Source organism: Medicago sativa, chromosome 5 (assembly GCF_051527215.1).
Source record: "Medicago sativa cultivar Bolivia chromosome 5, Bolivia_mono, whole genome shotgun sequence".
In the NCBI taxonomy this organism is placed as follows: domain Eukaryota; kingdom Viridiplantae; phylum Streptophyta; class Magnoliopsida; order Fabales; family Fabaceae; genus Medicago; species Medicago sativa.
The window spans coordinates 20,011,423-20,033,281 of record NC_140753.1 but is presented as its reverse complement, the minus strand read 5'-3'; the positions used below and the strand labels follow the sequence as shown (position 1 = coordinate 20,033,281).

At 33.3% G+C, this 21,859-nt stretch overlaps 1 protein-coding gene across 1 annotated transcript; it reads left to right on the top strand.

The window, feature by feature from the left end:
* Positions 1–20,626: 20,626 nt before the first annotated feature.
* Positions 20,627–21,238, top strand: LOC146920863 (uncharacterized). The gene is made up of 2 exons (XM_085711211.1): positions 20,627–21,037; positions 21,122–21,238. The coding sequence occupies exons 1-2, from the start codon at positions 20,627–20,629 to the stop codon at positions 21,236–21,238; spliced, it is 528 nt and encodes a 175-aa protein (XP_085567337.1).
* Positions 21,239–21,859: the final 621 nt, after the last annotated feature.

The following is a 21,859-nucleotide window of genomic DNA, read 5'->3' as shown; positions in this document are numbered from 1 at the left end:
TTTATATCTTCCGGCCACAGGAGGTTGCCACGTAATTCGGTGTTGTTGAGAGGTGGAGGTTGTTGCTTGTTGATAATTCGAACTAGATGCGAGAACATCCGGAGTATTAGCCAGTTTCCAATCCGCAATCATGTTGATAGCACGCTCGACAACCTTGGCGCTTGTTTCTGTTACATCATCCCACACTATGAGATTGCGGTGTTTCCATATGCTCCATATTACAGATGACAGGCGTTGTGTTAATTCAACAGACAAATTCTCTAACAGGTAAAATATAGCTTCCGTAGCTGAGGCTGGAGTAGAAAGGGCGTGTTGCACAGACCCCCAAAGACCTGTTCTATTCCAAACCTGTAAGGCAAAAGGACAAGCAAAGAAAACATCCATAAGATCTTCGTGAGTGGAGTCGCAGCTAGCACAATTAGTGGGGCATGTAACGCCTTTATCCAACAAACGGACACGAGTCAGTAAGCAACCACGACACATACGCCAAATTAAATTCTTGACTTTCGGTGGGACTTTTAGATTCCAAATACCAACCCAATACCCCGGGCGCCAGTTATAAGAGGAGTCAATAAGTTCTGATACACATAACCTGTAGGCAATACGAACAGAGTAACGTCCGTGCCTTTCCGCTTTCCATATAATTTTGTCCTCGTCAACCTGAGAAATAAGTGTCGTATGGAGTATTTTGTTTGCTATATCATCACTAAAAATTTCTCGAACTACCTGTTCATTCCAGCTTTTATCATATAAATTCATCAAGCTATTAATAGTAAATTTATGAACGAAGTGAGCACCTGGAATATCACTACCGATAAATTCCCCATTTGGCAACCATGGTTCATTTAGTATAGGAATGGTCGTGCCTGAACCTATACTCCATCTAACACCCCCACTCACAATAAATCTAGCACGCATAATGCTACGCCAAACATAGCTGGGGTTATGCCCAACAGTAGCCGTGAGATAGGAACCAGACGGGAAATAGCGAGCTTTAAAAATTCGAGCAACCAGAGAGTCTGGTTCAGTAATAAATTTCCATCCCTGTTTACCCAACATAGCTAAATTAAAAGTAGAGAGGTCCTTGAAACCCATACCTCCGTGAATCTTTGGTGCTGAAAGCTTCTCCCAATTCATCCAATGAATTCCCCTTTGTGTTGTTTTACCATTGCCCCACCAAAAGGAGTTCATCACTGAAAGATACTCATCATATAAGAAGGAATAGTCTGCAAAACAGATTTTATCATTACCTCTCGATCTGCTTTAGAAAGACACTTACCACTCCAGGAGTTGATTTTCTGCCAAACACGATCCTTGATATAAGCAAAAGTAGCATTTCGATCTCGACCTATCATAGAAGGTAAACCCAAATATTTACCTGTGCCCAACACCACTTGGACGCCTAGAATATTTGTAATATTAGCTTTGAGGTCATCGGGAACATTACGGCTGCAATATATTTTGGATTTAGGTAAACTGATCGCTTGACCAGAAGCTAACTCATAGGTGGAGAGAATATTTTTCATAACATGTGCTTGATCCTCATTAGCTTTGAAAAAAAGAAAACAATCATCAGCGAACAAAAGATGGGAAACCGATGGTGGTTGGCGACAAACCTTTGTACCCGTGAGAACACCTCTTGTCTCAGCATCTCTGATAAGCGAAGATAAACCTTCTGCACAAATAATAAACAAGTAGGGAGAGAGAGGATCCCCTTGACGGAGGCCCCGCCCTGGAATAAGAGGACCAACCTGTGTACCATTTACAAGCACAGAATAATCCACTGATTCGACACACATACACATCCAGTGAATCCAACGGTTATGGAAACCCATCTTATTCATAACAGCCCTCAAATAATTCCAATCCATACGATCATAGGCTTTGCTAATATCAAGTTTTAAAGCAACATACCTATCTTCCCCTCGCGTCTTCGCTTTCATAAAGTGTAAAACCTCAATTGCTACCATAGCATTGTCCAAAATAGAGCGTCCCGGAACAAAAGCAGATTGATTGAAAGACAAATGTTACACCGAAACACAAATATATAAAGGAATACATCTTTTTGGGTTGTATTTTTTCTTTTCAATTTAACTCTTTCATTTACCCTATTTTATTATTATTGTTGTGAATTGTTCATATTTTAATGAAATTTAACTGATTTTTTAATTGGTGATAATAATAATAATAATAATGATGATGATGATGATGATGATGATGATGATGATGATGATAAGGTTTCATTTTTTTTTTTATAGAATAGTGTATAATAAAATGTCGTGTGGATCACTCTTCAAAAACAAAAATGTGCATTTCTTTTCAATAAATAAGAAAATTTATTAATAGTCATCAAACTCAACATCATTAGATGACACTCTTCCCACTTTCTATAAAGGGTTGGAACCCAATCATGCACTGGTGTAATATGAAAAGAAGGTACATCAAAGTTCTTACACAACAAAATGTTAACTAAGATAACACAAGAGAATAGTGGCAGAGCCAGAAAAAAATGTTCGGGTGGACCACTAAAATTAATTATAAGATACAAACACAAATTAAATTTGTAATAAGCATTAAGTACGAAGTTGAATTGGTGGAGTTTGACTAAAAAGTTAGGGTGAATACTTAAATAATTACATATTTAACAACTACTATAAATTATGAAACTTTTTTTATACATTACAACTGTTAAGAGAATTTTAAGTTGATAGGACAATATGTGGGAGATTTGAAACCCATGCAAATTCAAAGATCTATAAGCCTTTGCTAACATGCCAAGTATAAGCATCACAACATTCACGTATGCCACTTTTGAAACCACAAAAAACTATAAACATTGAAAAATTGTTTAAAGTCTTGCAAAATAGACCTATAATTGAATTTATTTAAATTTTTCAGGTGGGCCACTACACCACTTTGTAGGAATTTGGATCAGCTGAAACCTAAAACCGACACAAAATTGTATAAATCTTGCAAAATAAACCTATGGTCGTTAATTTTTTAATTTTTTAGGATGAATTAATTTTTTAATTTTTTAGGATGGACCGTGGCCTACCCTAGCAAATGAAAGGCTCCGCCACTGTTCGACAATGACACACATGTAATTATATTAAATTATCTTTATTTTTTTCTTTTAATTATTACCCGTGTCAACGTGCCATTGAATTGGTCAACCTTTATTCTTTCCATTTTTACTCCTTGTTTTTTTTTTTGACAAATTTTTACTCCTTGTTTAGCTAGTGCATATACTGATTAATTGGTTCCTAATTAACATGAATGAACAAAACTGTTCAGAACTAATAGAATGTATCTCAATTTGTTATAGACGAATATCATGGGAATGACTCCTTGTCCTTAAACCCAGACAAATGCACTCTAGCCTCCAATTAAATTAGAAATCCATCACAAATTTGCTTCTCAAATATGATAGAAATAACAATAACTGATGCCACCAATTGGGTTATGTTATAAGACACCATTTGGTGGTGTCTTTTATCAAGCAACACCTTAAGGTGTGATTTTCACTTTTTAGTTATAACTTTGCTAAAAGACACCTTCATAAAAGTAAGTTGGTGTCTTTTCGCAAAAGCTCATAGAGTAACTTGATAAAAGACACCTTCACAAAATGTGTCTTCTATCATAACCCCACCAATTATACGCCCACGTCACCCTCTTTTTTAGATTTGTAATTGGCAACCGGCTATCCCTTTCTTTTTCTTTTTTCTTTTTTTAACTGATGCCACCATATTTTCCTATCATCTCATTCTTTCTCTCTCTATATCAACGGCAAACCGCCAGCTACCATTATCTATCAGCAGTCCCAAACCCACCAACCTCACCTTTTTCCCCTGCAAAACGGTATACCACTCTCAATGAAAGCAGTTCTTTTTCATTATGAATGTCCTTTCTTTTATTATTTTTGTATCAAGAGAAGTTCTTTTAATTTTATTTTTTTTGACATCAATGAAGAAAAGAGCTCAAATGTTTTCTAGTTTCATAACATCTTATAATCCATGGTAATTAAAAAAAAAACTTAATTTTGACCAAATTTGTAAAGGAAACAAAACAAAAAACTCATCACCATCACAATACTATGAAACTGTCGTAATCCCCTTTTCCTTCATAGTATACCCCCGTGAAAACTCTTTTGATTTTAAGTTTTGTCATGACACCACAACGGTTGAACTGGGATATAGAAGTGGTGTTAGAAGAAGAAAGGACATTTGCAAACCCTTGCGTTGCTTATGGGTTTTCAAGAATGAAGTCAAAATTTTAGAAAAAGCCTCAACAGTATGGGTTTTCAAGAATGAAGTCAAAATTTTAGAAAAAGCCTCAACAGGTTAGTTATCCGGTAATAGTTTAACAAAAACAGATGAGGTGTCCGTATTGATGAGGAGTATCACTAAGAGAGTGTCGAAGCGATTGCCGCTAGCACTCCTCATGATATAAAAGTAGAAAAGAGTGTATAATATAAATAAGGAGGCAACACTCACATTTGAGACTGTAGTTAAACAATCGGTTCTTAATATAGCTTAAGGTTTTCATTCCAACAATTCAAATATATATATATATATATATATATATATATATATATATATATATATATATATATATATATATATATATATATATATATCATCCATTTATCTGGAGACTGGAGGTAATCCACTTAGAAAGGTGAAGTGCTCCTGGATGGAAGATGAGAGATAACAAAGGAAAAAGATTGAAAATAACTTTAGGAGAGAGCAAAAATGATAATAAGGGAGTTGGTGTGGCGCTTCGTGATATAACATGACAGTTCTGAAAATAAAACAATGTTTTGATAAACTACGAAAAGCCTCGGCTTCGTATATAAAAACTATTGTTCGTGATTTATCGTTGAAAATCAAAATTTAATAAAAATTATTGTTGTGTTTTATATGCATTAGGGTAATAAAAAAAGAAATGATATTCATACAACTATTTTGTAACAATTTTTATACAATTCTATCTCATGTGTATTTTTTTTTTTAACAAGGCAAAATGAGATATATATTAACAACTAAATAGGAGTCCCTCCAGCAGAAGGTGTACCACAGAGACTACATAAAGTTTACAAAATTAAAAACGAAACAAAAGCAGCATCAACCAATGCCCAAACAATCTGTTGCACAAGTTATCCTTAGTTGACAATCTGTTGCACAAAAGGCGTCAAGCACAAATAGACACCTTCAACGGAACCTGTTTATACCAAACGTTGTCTAAGACCGTAACCAAGTGATGATCCTCCTGATGAGTGAGCAACTGATAGGCACCACGAACAGTGTAACCAGCACCTTGATTGGGAAGCCATTTCCATTCATCCGGAGTATTAACCTGTAAAATGACATCAAGTAAAATAGCTCTACACTCACCCACCATCTTCTCCTCCCAAGCAAACAATTGACGCTGCCATTTCCAAGCTTCTCCCCCTTCCCCCTGACCTAACGAAAACATCTTAGCCCCGACTTCGCTTTATAATCAGACAAAAGGTAAAGACAACCAAATTTCTCACACAAAGGCACCTCCTCCAACCACCTATCCGTCCAAAAAAGAGTATTAACACCATTACCCACCTTCCTCCTCACATTATCCGCAAACCACCTATCCCCCTCTCCCCCATCCCATCAGGATGCGCCCCGCCTCCCTCCACCAGGAAGAACAAGCACGTCCTACCTGCTGCAAGCCCCCCTCCCCCCAGACACACCATACTGGGCCGCCAAGACCTTAAACCACAAACCCTCGTTATCAATTAACAATCTCCAACACCATTAGTCTAACAAAGCAGTATTGAAATCCTCCACCGCCGAACCCCCAAACCACCATACTCCTTATTCATAAAAATTGTCTCCCAAGTGACCCAAGAAATTTTCCTATGATCCTCACACCCATCCCAAAAACTATTAAAAAGGAATCAATAGAGGAGATGATACATGACGGAGCTTTGAAGAAGGGAAGAGCATAGACAAGTTGAGAAGATAGGACAAACTTTAGGAGGATTAAGCGGCCACCAAACGATAAAGTGCGACTCTTCATTAAGACAATCTATATTTAATTCTCGCCACAACCGGATCCCAAAAAGACAACCGACGAGCGTCACCACCAATCTAGATTTTATCTCATACTCACATTATTTTCTTACTTTTTTTTCTTTCTCTATTATTTTTAACCAAATGAAAAAAAAGAGAAAGAATGTTGTCACAAAGTTTTTTTTTTGTCAAATAGCTAAATGACTAGAATTCATCTCTTACGATGAACAAGTCACAAAAATTGTCACCAAATAATTATACAAATATCTTTTTTTTTTTTTTTTTTATAAAAAATAGTGTATAAATATTATTACTCTTTACTGAAATATAATTAATAAAAGCAATATACTATATTCATTGATTTAGTACTGCAGACCAATTCTTCGATACCTTAGACTTTGGTTGGTAAATAAAGGCTACACAGTATCAAGTAATAAAATCTAATTGGGTAATGAAATGTTGAAAAATTTGGTATAAATATTAATTTCATATTGTCATGATGACTCATGTATGTTCATTCTACGAGATTTTAGGGAAATGGACTTTTTTCGTATTTTTTCTAATAATTTAATCAACTTGAAAATAGTGGACTCTTCTTTAAAGAAAACTTGAAGAAGTCGATTGATTAATGCAGGGAATATATCCCACAAAACTCGTTATCATACTCTCCTAGACTAGACACTTTCATGATATTGACAAGTAAGGGTCAGAACAGGAATAGGTTCAAGTTTTTTAAAAAGTTTATTAATTTAAATAGGTGACTTATAGAAAAGTTTATCTATTAAACCGACTCATATATATAGTACATTATATAAAACACGTATATTAATCTTTTTTTTCTTTCTTTTGATTTAGAAAATTTTATTTACTTATTAGCCTTTTAAAAAATATATGTTTGATGTCCCATAAGTCCTAGCTCAACTGAAAAAAAATGCCGAAATTGTTAGACTGGACGTCATGACCGGGGTTCGAACCCCGACACCTCCACTTTGTGTGTGTGAGTTTTATGATGACTTTGTCATCTCATCTTTCTATATATATATATATATATATATATATATATGTATGTATGTTTGCTAGCCTTTTTATTAATAGGTTAAACGTTATATTTAAAATTGTTAGTACAAATTAGGCTTTTAGACATGCTAATAGGCTAGGCGAGACTTTTAAAAATGCCAGGTCAGGCTTAACGTAAAACCTTTAACAGATTAATAGATCAAACTTATGCTTTAGTTTTTTCAACTAGGTTTGACCTATTTAAGCAAAATCCGACTCGGTCTGACCTATTCCTACCCCTATTGACAACAATCAAACGTTATTTTCTTTATGAGTAGACAAGAATCACAACTTAAATTGGATTTGGAAACTCAAGGTATTTTCTAATATCCAATTTTATGTGGCAGATTTAGCTATGTTTTGTAGCTCGTCATATTTCGAATCTGAAGGCAGTTGAAAAAAAAAGTAATATCTTTGATCACATTTATAAGAAAAAATATTTTTAGGTTTATTCAATTCCTAATGTATTTGGTCAATATGGAGATCAAATACATTATGTGTTCAATGAACTTAAAAAATACATTTTTACTTATAAATATGATCAGAGAGAATATAGTTGAACAATATCTTTAGTTAAATTAAACTCTTAACAAATGGGTGTAAACTTTTTAACATAAATTAATAATTATTATAGTAAATTTAAGTTAATATATAAATATTTATATTATCCTTCAAAAAAAAAAGTTAATATATAAATATTTATATTATAAAATTTTAGTGTATGTTCAAAAAATTATCCAGAACTGTTTTTTTAGAGGAAAACCATATAGAACTCGAATTATTATATAATTTAGATATATCAATTTAGATATATTAAATTGCGAAAATCCTTAGATAACTTAGTTGTGTGTTCTTTATTATTTTAACCTATTGTCATGAGTTTGTCATGAGTTCGATTCAGGATCGCTTTTTTCTTTCTTTCAATTGAACAGAAGTTTATCCACAACCGCCAAACCTAGCTAGTTCCATACTTCCATGGCATCTATCCAGCACTTCGTGTGTGTTTTCACACCTTGTGCTTTTTTTGGAAGCTCTATCTATTTAATCACAAGTTTGTCTAATTGATAAAGGAAAACTGGACCCAAATTGAGAAGTGGAAAGTAGAACATGGATATTTCAGCATTTAAATCGTTAAGTTTCGTAAGAAAAAAGATAGATCCAGAATTTCATGAACTGAAATTTGTTTTTGTATTACTAAGAGTATAAATTATTATAAATGAGGGTCTTTTTTTTGGTGTAACAGACATCGACCACGACCAAGGATCCTTTTCATATGTGAAGCTATAGTTGCGTGAAAGATATATACATACTATAACAGTGGTTCTATTTTCCAAATGGTTCTTGAAATTTTCGCGTGCCAAGCCCTTCAATAATATGCCATTTTTCAATTAAAAGGTACTCCCTCCGTCCCAAAATATAAGCAAAAATTGGTCAACGAAAGTTAATGTATTTGGTACAACTTTTTAACCAAATACATTAACTTTTGTTGACCAATTTTTGCTTATATTTTGGGACGGAGGGAATATAGTATTACTAAAAAATTATTCCAAGACCATGCAAGTTTGTCATGTACTACCGTTTAACCCTATCAAACGCACTCGCATCAGCTAGGAATAAGTATCAAGAAAGGTGTATAATATAACATGAAAGTTTTGAAAATAACACAATGTTTATCATCGTGACTAAATTACCAAAGCCTCGCCTTCATTGAATTGAAATTACACAGAACAACAAAAACATTGAAACAAGAGCATAAGGAAAATAAAAAACACATAATGCTTGAAAACAACTAATCTATGGCAAGGCTCGGACACTGCCCCTCTACTAGCAAGTTACTTTCTGTTCTTCAAGAAAAGATATGTCTGAAAAAAAAGAAAAAAAGACACGATTAGTTTTAAATGAAAAGGATTAGATGAAAAGTAGTAACTAACAATGAAAGAAGATTCAAAAGCACATACCAGCAACGCTCCAACACCTAATCCAATGATTGCTCTGAGTACCTCCATGCAAACAAACCTTTGAAAGCGGCGATAATACTCTTGGAGTTGGATCACAGCAAACGGTGATGAAGCAGCCGACACCACAGCCGCCATAGGGTTGGTTTGCAGTTGTGGTGGAGTTTTGGTTCCTATCTCAAGAGTAGTTTGAGTTTGAGGAGCTGTTGGGGGTGGTGGTGTGGCCATTGTTACTGCGGCGAGGAGAGACTAGGAGCAAAGCACAGTGAGTGAGCCTTTGGGTTTTTGTGGTTTAAGTGTTGTTATGTGTAGAGTCCAGTTGTGGGTGTATTTATAGGGAAAATATTCAAACTTCTCAAATCTTTTTCGCAAGAGTTTATAAGATATAAAGTTAAATATGTTTTTAGACCTATAAAATTATAAGTTTTTAAGTTTAATTTGTATAAAATTTTAATAGTAACTTTAGTCCTTCGGAATATTGTAGTTTGTAAGAAATAGTCTCTATTTTGAAAACTTTTTTAAAAAATTAATATTTTTAGTCCTCCAAAATAGTTTATATAAAATGTAAATAGGAACTAAAAGTGAATAATTTTTTTTAGAAACTAAACTTGAAATCTTGTAATTTTATAGGGAAAAACATTTTTAACCCTAAAATATCATATGCCAATTTTATTTTCTCTCAACACTGATACAAAAGGCACTAGCCAAATATATTTCAAAGTATGCACCAGCCAAATCAGTATGCACTAGCAGCCAAATATATATTTCAAAGTATATGAACTAGCCAAATACTTCAGTATGCACTAGCAGCCAAATATATTTGAAAGTATGCACCAGCCAAATACTTCAGTATGCACGAGCAGCCAAATATATTTCAAAGTATGAACTAGCCAAATACTTCAGTATGCACCAGCCAAATATATTTCAAAGTATGAACTAGCCAAATACTTCAGTATGCACTAGCAGCCAAATATATGCACCAGACAAATACTTCAGTATGCACCAGGCGAATATATTTCAAAGTATGCACTAGCCAAATACTTCAGTATGCACCAGCCAAATATATTTCGAAGTATAGAAGTAGGAAGAAAAACACCACGACTGTTTTTAATTAACTTCGTTGAAAGTTGGGTATAGCAAATATATTTTATTAGAGCAGCTGAGCTGTATAGCCCATATATTTCATTTTTGGTTATGACGTCTGTATATATTTCATTTGTTATGGGTCAAATGCATCTCACTTGGGCCACCTCTTCAAGATAATATTTATTTTTATGCGATTGCAACAACGATTATTGTTCTATTTTTTTTAATCTATAACAAAGGAGGAATAAACCTCATTTTTCATTGTTTCTAATTTATCACACATATAATATTGATATTTACTTATTGGATTTGTGTTTGTAAAGTTTACGTGAGACAAACTCGCATTTTTTTAAAGCACACAAACTTATATTTGTGAAATCATAAAAATTGGCGGTTAATATTGTTAGAAATTTAAGTCTAAATAGACATGTTCAATTATTATGAATCAATAGCGCAAGCAATTAAAACATTAAATGTGATTGAATCTACAATATGTTTGATTTATCAAGGATATTAATAATTAAAGGTATTAGGAATACCTGGATCAAACTTTGATGACAGCTAGCCCTCTCATCAACGATGATAACCAAAGAGAGATGATCTGAAACACACAATAGATTTAGCGGCGACTGATTCGGTTCTTCCTCAACTGGTACCTTTATGCCTCAAGTTCTCTTCAGATGGAGAGAACAGAGGGTTGGTTGTGTCCAGTGTATTGAAAACCATAACCTCTTTTATACTGGATGGCCATTAAGGTTTCTCATTATTCCATTAATGTGTCATCCAGACATCCACTCATTGAGTCCATATCAATTAATTAAAAATTTAATTAATTATCTAATTAGAAATCTAATAGCCTTATTACTTAATTTGATCACTAATCAATTAAGACTCACAATTGATAAATAACTAATATAATTATTATTACGATATTTGCCCACATAATGATATTGGAATATAATTAAATAATAAAATATTCCAACAATCTTCCACTTGACCTACATATCTTAATAATTATACCAGAATTCTTTAGGCTCGTGTCCGAATGCTATTTATCTTTAGATTTCAACTTTACAATCTGATCCCCCTCATACATTAATGATGGGACCACCGCGGCTGTCGTCACTGACTTATAACGTGACGGAACCCCGACGACCACCATATCAATGCACTTGATGACGTAGATCGATATGGATGAGTGACATGGAAATTTCATGCAATGTGATCTCTAAATCATGTTTATTTCCAACTGGTCCAATTGAAAACTTTATCAAACCGAAATTTGCAAATTCAATATTTTCACAAAATGATACAGAAATAGTTATAACAAAAATAACCTCGTAAACTTTATTTTTGCAGAAAATCATAACATAAAGTCTGTATCGATACCAAAACAAATGTGTAAAACATTAAATAAAAGAGACTCCTACTAATCCAAGACATCCTTAATGACAACAACCATATGAAAGACCTTACGTGTCAAGTCTTTGATTAGTGGTATAACTTGAATAAAGTTTGTCTCTACATATTCTATCATTCAACAACAATAATCTATATGGCAATAAACTTTATAGAAGTTGTTGAATAACTATGAGACTAAATTATGTCACTGTATATCTTGAGTGATCTTTCAATACCTTTAACGATATGCAACCAAGTGACATAAATACTTATAGTCATTTCCTTAGTTAAAATGTGTATTATATACAAACATCCAAAAATTAGAGTCTAACACACTAATGATCTCCAAATTGTTAAATCTCTGATGTGTGCATAAGCTCTCTTGTTCTCTTTAATAATCCTTATGATTTTCCTTTTTCACAAGTCAAACTTTGAATTGCTCAAGTATCTGCCAAACAATCTTATTATATACGCTATTTCCATATGCATGTAAATAAGATCATACAAAAAACAAAATTATCGCCAAAGTAAAGGAAAATACTTAATTTTCTGAATTCATAATTTTTCTAAGGGCAATATTTGAGACTGAAAAGTCTCGCTCGGTGGTTGATGTCACCCATAAACTATGTCATTTTATTTTCAACGTTATTGATATAACTCTTTTTGTGATATCCGAATAATGTTGGACCAAAATGTGTTTAACATTGTCTCTTTGAGTTTTGATAATAATAAGGTATTAAAAAGTTCAACTGGATATGCTAATATTTGTTCAAGTGTGCAGGACCATAAACTAAAATTTATAAGTCTTAAATCAAGGAATTGGTTCTGGAAGAACAATTGAGAGGAAAAGAATTTACAAGAGAAGCTTTGTTGCAAGTCTGAGTCTGAAGACATCAGAGTCTGAAGACCATCAAAAGCTGACTGTCAGAGTCTAAAGTCACCAGAGTTTGAAGACCTTTAGAGTCTGAAGTGAGGAACCTGAAGTCAGTTAATTGGTTATTTGAAGACACAAGTGTGCAGAAGGAATAGAAGACTGGAGCAACAACTATTTCAGAGGAATTAGAAGGCATTGCATGCTTATCCAAAAGAAAGGACAGTGGAAGGACAATAATACAATTGTACAACCACTACTCCACTACTTGAACATTTCATGCGCATAGTACAAGCTACAACTGTGTCTCTGCTGGTTAATTCTCCATACAAGGAATGATTTTCAAATTATTCCTTCCTAGAACATTAACCAAATCAAGCAAAAGATTATTGGTGATTGATCAAAATTTAGTAACGACTCTTTTATATGTTGGCACCTCTACAACCTCTCTTTCATATCTCTATATAAAGGAATGAAGACTTGAAAATTAGTAGAGACTCTACAACATTTAAACTGTCCAAAACTTTGTTGAAATTGTTGTGCATCAAACACTTAGAATTTCTTAACAACTTTCATATCTTAGAAATTCTAGAGTCTTAAGAGTCTGATTTGTTTTGTATTGTGAACACCACGATTGTATATCAAGTGTTCAAATCAAACTTATTTCTGTGTAATTTGTTTGTTTAGAAGTCTCTTACTTTTGTGCTTGAGCATAGGAAATCTCTTGCTTCTGTGCTTGAGTATTTAATCAGATTGGATTAAAGTGAAAATCTCCTTAGTGCAAGGGGGAACTGGACTACTTCCGGATTATGGAAGGAACCAGGATAATTGCTTTGTGTCTTTCTCTTCTCTTTCTCTAGCTTTACTTTATCCGCTACATTAGACTCTGAACATTAATCCAGACTCTGAACTCTATCAAACTTTGGACTCTGGACTTAGTGTAAAAAGAAGAAAAAGTTAACACAATTCAACCCCCTTATTGTGTATTTCTCAACTTCAAATAATATCTTGAAAAGAATCTCTAAGTATTGAAATGCCTAATACAAAAGAGGAGTCCACATGATCTTTCATCACTAACCATTGTTAAAGCTTTCCTTGGTTTCACATAACAAACATATATCACCGTTGACTAAATAAATTAAAATTGACATATTAAACTAGGAATATAAACTTACTCCCATTGAACTTGCTAAATCCACAATTCTGTAAGTGTATCCACTATCTAAAAGGCTAGGAATATAAACTTACTCCCATCTAAAATTGACATATTAAACTAGGAATATAAACTTACTCCCATTGAACTTTCACATAATAAACTTCTGTTACAAGTTTCCCCTTTTCATCTGTTACTCCTCCATCAGGTATATCCACTATATTCTCTTGTGCTTTAACTGATTCATCTCATGATTTCTAGTGCTAATGAGCACATTTGTTCATCATTACAATATTTTACTTCTTATCACTCTATCAAACCTGTTCAAGTTCATTTACCTAATAAAACCATTGTAACTATACATCATGTTGGCACTGTTGTCTTTTCTCCACATTTTCATATCACAAATGTTTTGTATTCTCCACATTTCAAAGTCAATCTGATTTCAATTGCCAAAATTATTAGTAGTTTGAACTGTTATGTCAAGTTTTTGCCTGATAAATGCATTATATAGGATCTGACTACCAACAAGATGATTGGTTTGGCTGATCCACATGGTGGTTTATACAAATTGAGGATTTCTCCTTCAGCTTTTGCCTTTAATTCTTCTGTTTCTAGTGTTCCTCATTGTAATATTTCCATTAATAAAGATTCTCAGTATATTGTTCATAGTTCCTTTACTCTATTCCTGATTCAGCACTTTGGCACTTTAGATTGGGGCATCTGTCCAATCAAAGATTGTCAAATATGCACTCTTTGTATCCTTCAATTTGTATTGATAATAAATCCATTTGTGACGTCTCTCACTTTGCTAAACATAAGAAATTGCCATTTTCTAACAGTTTATCTCATGCTAGTTCCAAATTTGAATTACTTCATTGTGATATTTGGGGTCCTTTAAGTGTGTCTTCTATTCATGGTCACAAGTATTTTATCACTATTGTTGATGATTTTAGTAGGTTTGTTTGGATCATTTTGATCAAATCCAACGTTGATGTTTCCCTTCATATTCAGCAGTTCATTACTCTTATTGACAATCAGTTTCATATCACTCCTAAAATTCTTAGAAGTGATAATGGCCCTGAATTTAATTTACCTTCATTTTATAATTCTAAGGGTATTTTGCACCATAGGTCTTGTGTTGAAACTCCCCAGCAAAATGCTAGAGTAGAAAGAAAGCATCAGCATATACTCAATGTAGGGAGAGCCCTTTTGTTTCAATCAAAATTGCCAAATTGTTATTGGTCATATGCTGTGCTTCATGCTGTTTTCCTAATCAATTGAGTCACCACTCCTCTTCTTCAACATAAATCTCCCTACCATGTTCTCTATGATAAAGTTCCTGATTCTGATCTTTTCAAAGTTTTTGGTTGCTTGTGCTTTGCTTCTACCATTCCATCTCACAGAACTAAACTTCAATCTAGAGCAAGAAAATCTATATTTTTAGGCTATAAACCTGGTTACAAAGGTTATGTTCTTTTGGATATGCATTCTAGAACAATTTTTGTTTCTAGAAATGTTACATTTCATGAAACTATTTTACCTTATCAAACTTCTTCTCCTTGATCTGTCACTGACAATTGGCACTATATCACTCCATCACCCCCATCTTTCATTGATGTCCCTGACTCTTTACCTATTCCTACTTCCCCTATACCTATCACAGAGTCACCTGTTACAAATGATTCACATGTTATTCCTGACCCTCATATCAAAGTCTCCACTAGAACTAAATCCACTCCTGCTTATCTCAAAGATTATGTTTGTCCAGTTACTAATTCCATACATACATCATCTTCTCCTTATCATATTTCCAATTATTTGTCATATGCTAAAATTTCTTATTCTCATTCTTGTTTTGCTATGTCTCTTCACACTCACACTGAGCCCAAAACCTTCACTGGAGCAAACAAACATGATTGTTGGATGAAATCTATGCAAGAGGAGCTTAATGCCTTGAATAAGACTGGTACTTGGAAGATTGTTGATCTTCCACCCAATGCCAAACCCATAGGCTACAGGTGGATTTACAAAGTGAAACACCATGCTGATGGCTCTATAGAGAGATATAAGGCCATATTGGTTGCTAAGGGATATAACCAAATTGAAGGTTTGGACTATTTTGAGACATATTCTCCTGTTGCCAAACTCATTACAGTCAGAATTGTTCTTGCTTTGGCATCTATGCATAATTGGCATCTTCATCAACTTAATGTCAACAATGCATTTCTGCATGGAGAGTTACAGGAAGATGTTTACATGATCATCCCTCCTGGTGTTTCACATTCAAATCCTAATCAAGTGTGTAAACTGAATAAATCACTTTATGGATTGAAATAGGCAAGCAGGAAATGGTATGAAAGATTAACTTCATTGTTACTCCTCAATGGTTACAAACAGGCTTCCTCAGACCATTCACTCTTTATTAAAACCACTTCATCTTCATTCACTATTTTGTTGGTTTATGTTGATGATGTGATTTTAGCTGGGAACTCTTTAGAGGAATTCACTTCCATCAAGCAAATTCTTCACAACACTTTCCAAATCAAAGATTTGGGCATTCTCAAATACTTTCTTGGTATTGAAGTTGCTCACTCTTCATCTGGAATTTCTCTTTGTCAGAGAAAATATTGCTTAGATCTCCTTGAAGATTCAGGATTCCTCAACTCCAAGCCTGTTAGCACACCTTCTGACCCTAGTGTCAAGCTTCACAATGATGGTTCAGAACCTTACCATGACATTCCTGCTTATAGGAGACTGATTGACAGACTCTTGTATCTTAATACCACTAGGCCAGACATCACATTTATCACTCATCAGTTGAGTCAATTTCTTAGCAATCCTACTCAAACTCATTTCACTGCTGCTACAAGAGTATTAAGATACTTGAAAGGATCTCCTGGATGTGGCATCTTCTTCCCTAGAGATGCTCATCTTCAATTACAAGGCTTCTCAGATGCAGACTGGGCAGGCTGCAAAGATACAAGAAGATCCATCTCTGGACAGTGTTTCTTCTTAGGCAAGTCACTCATTTCATGGAGGACAAAGAAACAATTGACTGTCAGCAAGTCTTCCTCTGAAGCTGAATATAGAGCACTGGCAGTTGCTTCATGTGAACTCCAATGGATTCTCTATGTCCTTCATGATTTGCAGATCACATGCACCAAAACTCCAGTCATCTACTGTGATAATCAGAGTGCACTTCATATTGCTGCTAATCCTATGTTTCATGAACGCACAAAGCATTTAGAGATTGATTGCCATATTGTGCGTGAAAAGCTTCAAGCCAACATTCTCAAATTACTGCCAATTCCCTCCAAAGAACAAATTGCTGTATATGTGTTTAGATTTCAGGTGCAGATGTTACTGTATTTGATCCCAGCAGCACCGGTACAAGTGGAGAGAAGGTTGTAATATCTGGAACACGTGATCAAACATTTGCAGCTCAGAGTTTGCTTCAAGCTTTCATTCAAACTGCACAAGCAAGCTGATGGATGGATGACAAGCTGCATTTCATTTCATTTTAAAGTTCTTCCTTCAAAACAGGAGGAGGTGCCATTAGTGGTTGGTGTACATATCACACGTCTTGACGAGTCACCTTCAACTTGTGAATAATATTATCATTATAGACTCACTCTTTCACTTCAAAATGATATGATGGTTACCTCCTGTAGACTAACAGACACATTTTGTTAGATTTTGGTTTCTGATGTTTTATTAACTGTCTCTCTCGAAAGGGCTGTGGGAGCTCCCGTTGTACCGTTTATTGGTACCATCATTTTGCTCCAAGACCTATTTATAAAAGTTCATCCTTTTCCTTCGCTTTTTTAGCTAGTGATATTTCTGTTCATATTATTAGAGATTTAGAGTCAGTTTTTATAGAGTCTGAGAAAATCGGATTCTAGTTCGCCCTTGATGTGAAGGTGGCTATTAGAGTTTTATTTCGAGTCTCTTGGATTGATACATTTGTTGGGTACTGCAACTCCCAAATATTTATGGAATTTTGGCAGTTTGTACTATGTGAAATAGATATCCCATTATCAAAGCTTAGCTTTGATATCCAGAACTTCCATTTCAACCCTCTAAAAGTTTAACAATATCTTTGTTATTGAACTTTGGATATTGTTACTTGAGCTTTTGTTTGCTAAAAAATTAGCTCGTTCTTGTTTGTTGAAATAGACTCTTAAACTATGGTTTGATATGCTCATTGCTGCATCTTATCTCTACTTATAATTTCTAGCACCTTCAACTGAAATAGCAAATGTTAGTCGTTAGGTTTAAACACGGACAAAGATGATGAAACTAATTAACAGTTGGAACACAGTTAAAAATAAGGAACATAGTTAAAATAAGTTGGAACATATAAAACTTGACATCCAATCGAAAAACTGATGACCAATCCCATCGTCCAAGTAAGAACAAAATTCTATATGGACCAGCCCACAAAAATTAACATCGAAGGATTCGAACTTGAGACAAAGCATATATTCCAAAGTCCCAAACTTATGTTAAATCAAACTTTTGTTAATTTTTATTTTACTTCAAAATTGATTTTCAGTCTTCAATGTTAAACATTAATTAGTCATTCTATAAATTGGAACGACCAAACGAAGTACTTCGTTCTTCTTCCCATTAACGAAGAACATTAAATAGTTGCATTTAGCATGGAAATATGAAAGTGTACACTTCTCTCACTGCACAATGCACACACAAAATATCATTAACTACCCTAAAATCAGTTATACAGTTGTCTAAAGATTCATATACATCTCAGTCCAATCTTTAAAGTCAGAACATCATAGTCAAAATTATAGCACTAATGACACTTCATTCAAACTAAGTTATAATTCAAATGTCAATCATGTAACAAGTGAACATAAGTTGATGTACAATTCACTAAATATGCGGGGCTATACCTTGCCAGACATCTTGTGACATGAAATGGGAATACAAAACATATGAGCCTGATCAGGATCGAGAGTATGAGTATATTATAATTATTTCAAAAATATAAAATTAATACAAAATTTAACTAATTGATCAATGACAAACATTTGTCCTGTTTCTTTGATGACTTCTTTTTAGAAAGAGAACTTGATCAAACGGAAAATATGAAAAAATTATAGTCAATGTATTATAACTGTTTTCCTTTTTTTACCAACGATATTAAAAAACATTAATTTTAACCATTTCATAAATGATAAATATTTATCTTTGTATGAATTTTACAATAAATTCATACTAGTATCTTATAATTTTCTCATTTTTTATTTAGAAGATAAAAGAATTACTAAGTTAACAGGTTTTGATTAAAACCCAATTTCTATTTAACTTCATTTTTGTTTTCTTTCTATCCAACAATTTCATATGACACCACTGCCACTAAAACGCAGTTGGTTCTATGAACGCCGTCACTAGAAACAATCATTAAATTCACGCAAAAATATAAGGCAAATTCTATGGTACATCCAAAAATTTGAGTGTACGGTACACCATAAATCATTAAATTAACAATTAAATGAGTTTTTTTTTTTTTTTAAGAAAAAGAATTATTTTCTATCATTGACAATTATAATAAGGGAGCTTCTATGGTGCAGTCAGGAAACTGACTTTTTTGAAGAAGTTAATTTTGATCTTAATGTTTAATTCATTTTTAAATTGTTGATTACTGATTAATGATCAATAGTAATTCATCAAGTAATGCTTGCAACATCTTGGACTTACATGTACTATTTTATTGTCGGGATCTTTAACATGCAAACAGAGTTGATGGTATTATGTGATAGTCTTAAGTGTTACAGTTTGTGGGGTGTTACGCTTAAAACAAGGTAGGATAAAATTAGATTAAGTGTAGTCTTATTAATATGATGAATTGATGATACTATGTTGAATGAACTTGTGATGTCATTGTACAAATAGTTGAGTATTACTCATTACATTTTTGATGTTATAGTGTTAACTTTACCAAAAAAGTCATTTTCATGACTTCACCATGAAATTTTTCTTATAATAATCAAATCTCATTTACCAAAAGCTTCGACGAAATAAAATTTACTTTTTTTGAATTTTTATTACTTATAATAAAGAATATTGATTATTTTTTATGAGAAAATGTTAAAAATTTAATATGATTCTTATAAACAATGAAATTATGTTTTTTTTCTTATGAAATGATGTTTTATAAAATATAAATATTGACAAATAGCTTTTTATTTCATAAAATGATCGTTAATTTATAATTTTATGGTGCAAGAGTACCGGTACACCTCAATTTGTGAGGTGTACCGTAGAAGTTCCCAAAATATAATCTAAAATAAAATAAAAAGTTTTGGCAAAGGCTTACAATAATAATAGTAATAATACATGCAAGTATCAATTCATAGTTAGATTAAACGAAATCTTTGTTGCACATATTTGGTGGGAAATAGATTCTCCCCGTTAGAATTCTCTCTTTTTTTCTGTTGTAATCGATTATAATATATAGCTCTATAGTTTAAATGTGTTCATTGTATTCTCCTTCCGCACATGTCATAAGAGAACAGAAAGTAAATAAAAATAACGAAATTACTTTACTTCCCACTCAATTAAGTAGCCTACATCTAAATTGTATTCAAAAAAGTATACATTTAAACTATAGAGCTATATATTATAATCAATTTACTTTCTATTGTCGTTAAATTTGTCTTCAAAAAAGTATATTCAATGTATGGAACAATATTTTTTTGAAAGAAATGTATGGAACAATATTGATCGCTAATACTTAACCATAATATTTTTCTCATTAAAGAAAAAAAGTTGGATACAGACACAACTCCACGTTTGGTAAAAGGGCTACATGTGGTGTCCCTACATGCGAGTCTCAGACTTAGCTTTTCGACCAAAAGGAAAAAAAAAGAAGAAAAGAAACAGCTTTGACTGGAATCTCTCAAGTCAAAGCTTTATATATCTGCAATGCAACGTACTAACTATTTGTCCCTTGTCACCCACTCTTATCTTTCTTAAAAGTGTCCCTACACGCTACAACTCTTTCACACTACAAATTTCAATCAATAGTACTATGAATAAGGATTTTATGATAAAGTTTGTTCATAAGAATATTAGTGATAACTGTCTAAATGCAAATGTTCCGGTCGATCTTGTGGTGCCTGTGTCTTCTCTGTGGCATAAGGACGTTTCTTTGAAGGTGATTTTATTTGCTTGGCGTCTATTTCGTGACAGGCTTCCGACTAAAGACAACCTTTACCGTCGTCATGTTATTGATTTAAATGCTCAGTTGTGTATTGGAGGGTGTGGTGAGATGGAAACTTCTTCTCACTTATTATTTCATTGTAATTTTTTTAGTTCAGTTTGGAACTATATTCTTCGGTGGCTTGGAGTAGTTACTGCTTTACCTTATGATGCTGCAAGTCATTTTTATCAACTCAGTCATATTGGTGGTGTGGCAAAGTCTAGACAATCTCTGTTACAGGTCATTTGGTTTGCCACGGTGTGGGAAATATGGAAGGAAAGAAATAATCGAATCTTTAATGTCAAAAATTGTTCCGTTCAACAGGTGGTGGACAAAATCAAGGCTATATCTTTCATGTGGCTAAAGGGGAAATTTGTCAGTCTTCCTCTCAACTACCATGGTTGGTGGCACAGTCCGTTTACTATCCTGGGTATAGACTGATTGCTTTTCTTTCGTTTACCTTTGGTGGTCTGCTTTAAGCAGTGTAATTATTTGTTTTTGTTTTTGACTCTATTTGTACTTAGGTGTTACTTCCTTCGTACACCTTGTGCTAGGAAGACCTTTTTGATGTGGTAATATATTTCATTTTAGCCTCTTCAAAAAAAAAGGATATTAGTGATAACTATAGTGTAATTGGTGAATAATATGGTAATAATGGCGATAATTCTGCCTTGTAATTTAATCAATTTGAAAGTACTGAGTATTGTCATTGTTCATGGTAGAATAACTACAACCATTAATTATAACATTAAATATTAAAACACAACTTAAAACATTAATGCAAGAGCAAGATGCTGAAAGTGGAAAAGTTCACTTGCAATTTGTAGATTTTGAATTTGGAAAAGTTCGTTTGCAATTTGCACTGAGAACTCAACAATTCATATGAACAAATATTTGTTTTTTTAGAGGAAGTAACCAAAGTCAAGTTATTGTGCCTTTTGATCATTCTAATCCAGCTAAAGAAGTCAATGCATAAATTACTTTTAAAAAAGAATAAATCCACTTATTCTGCAATCCCATAAAAAAATCCATCTAATGTAATAAAATACATATTAGAAGTCA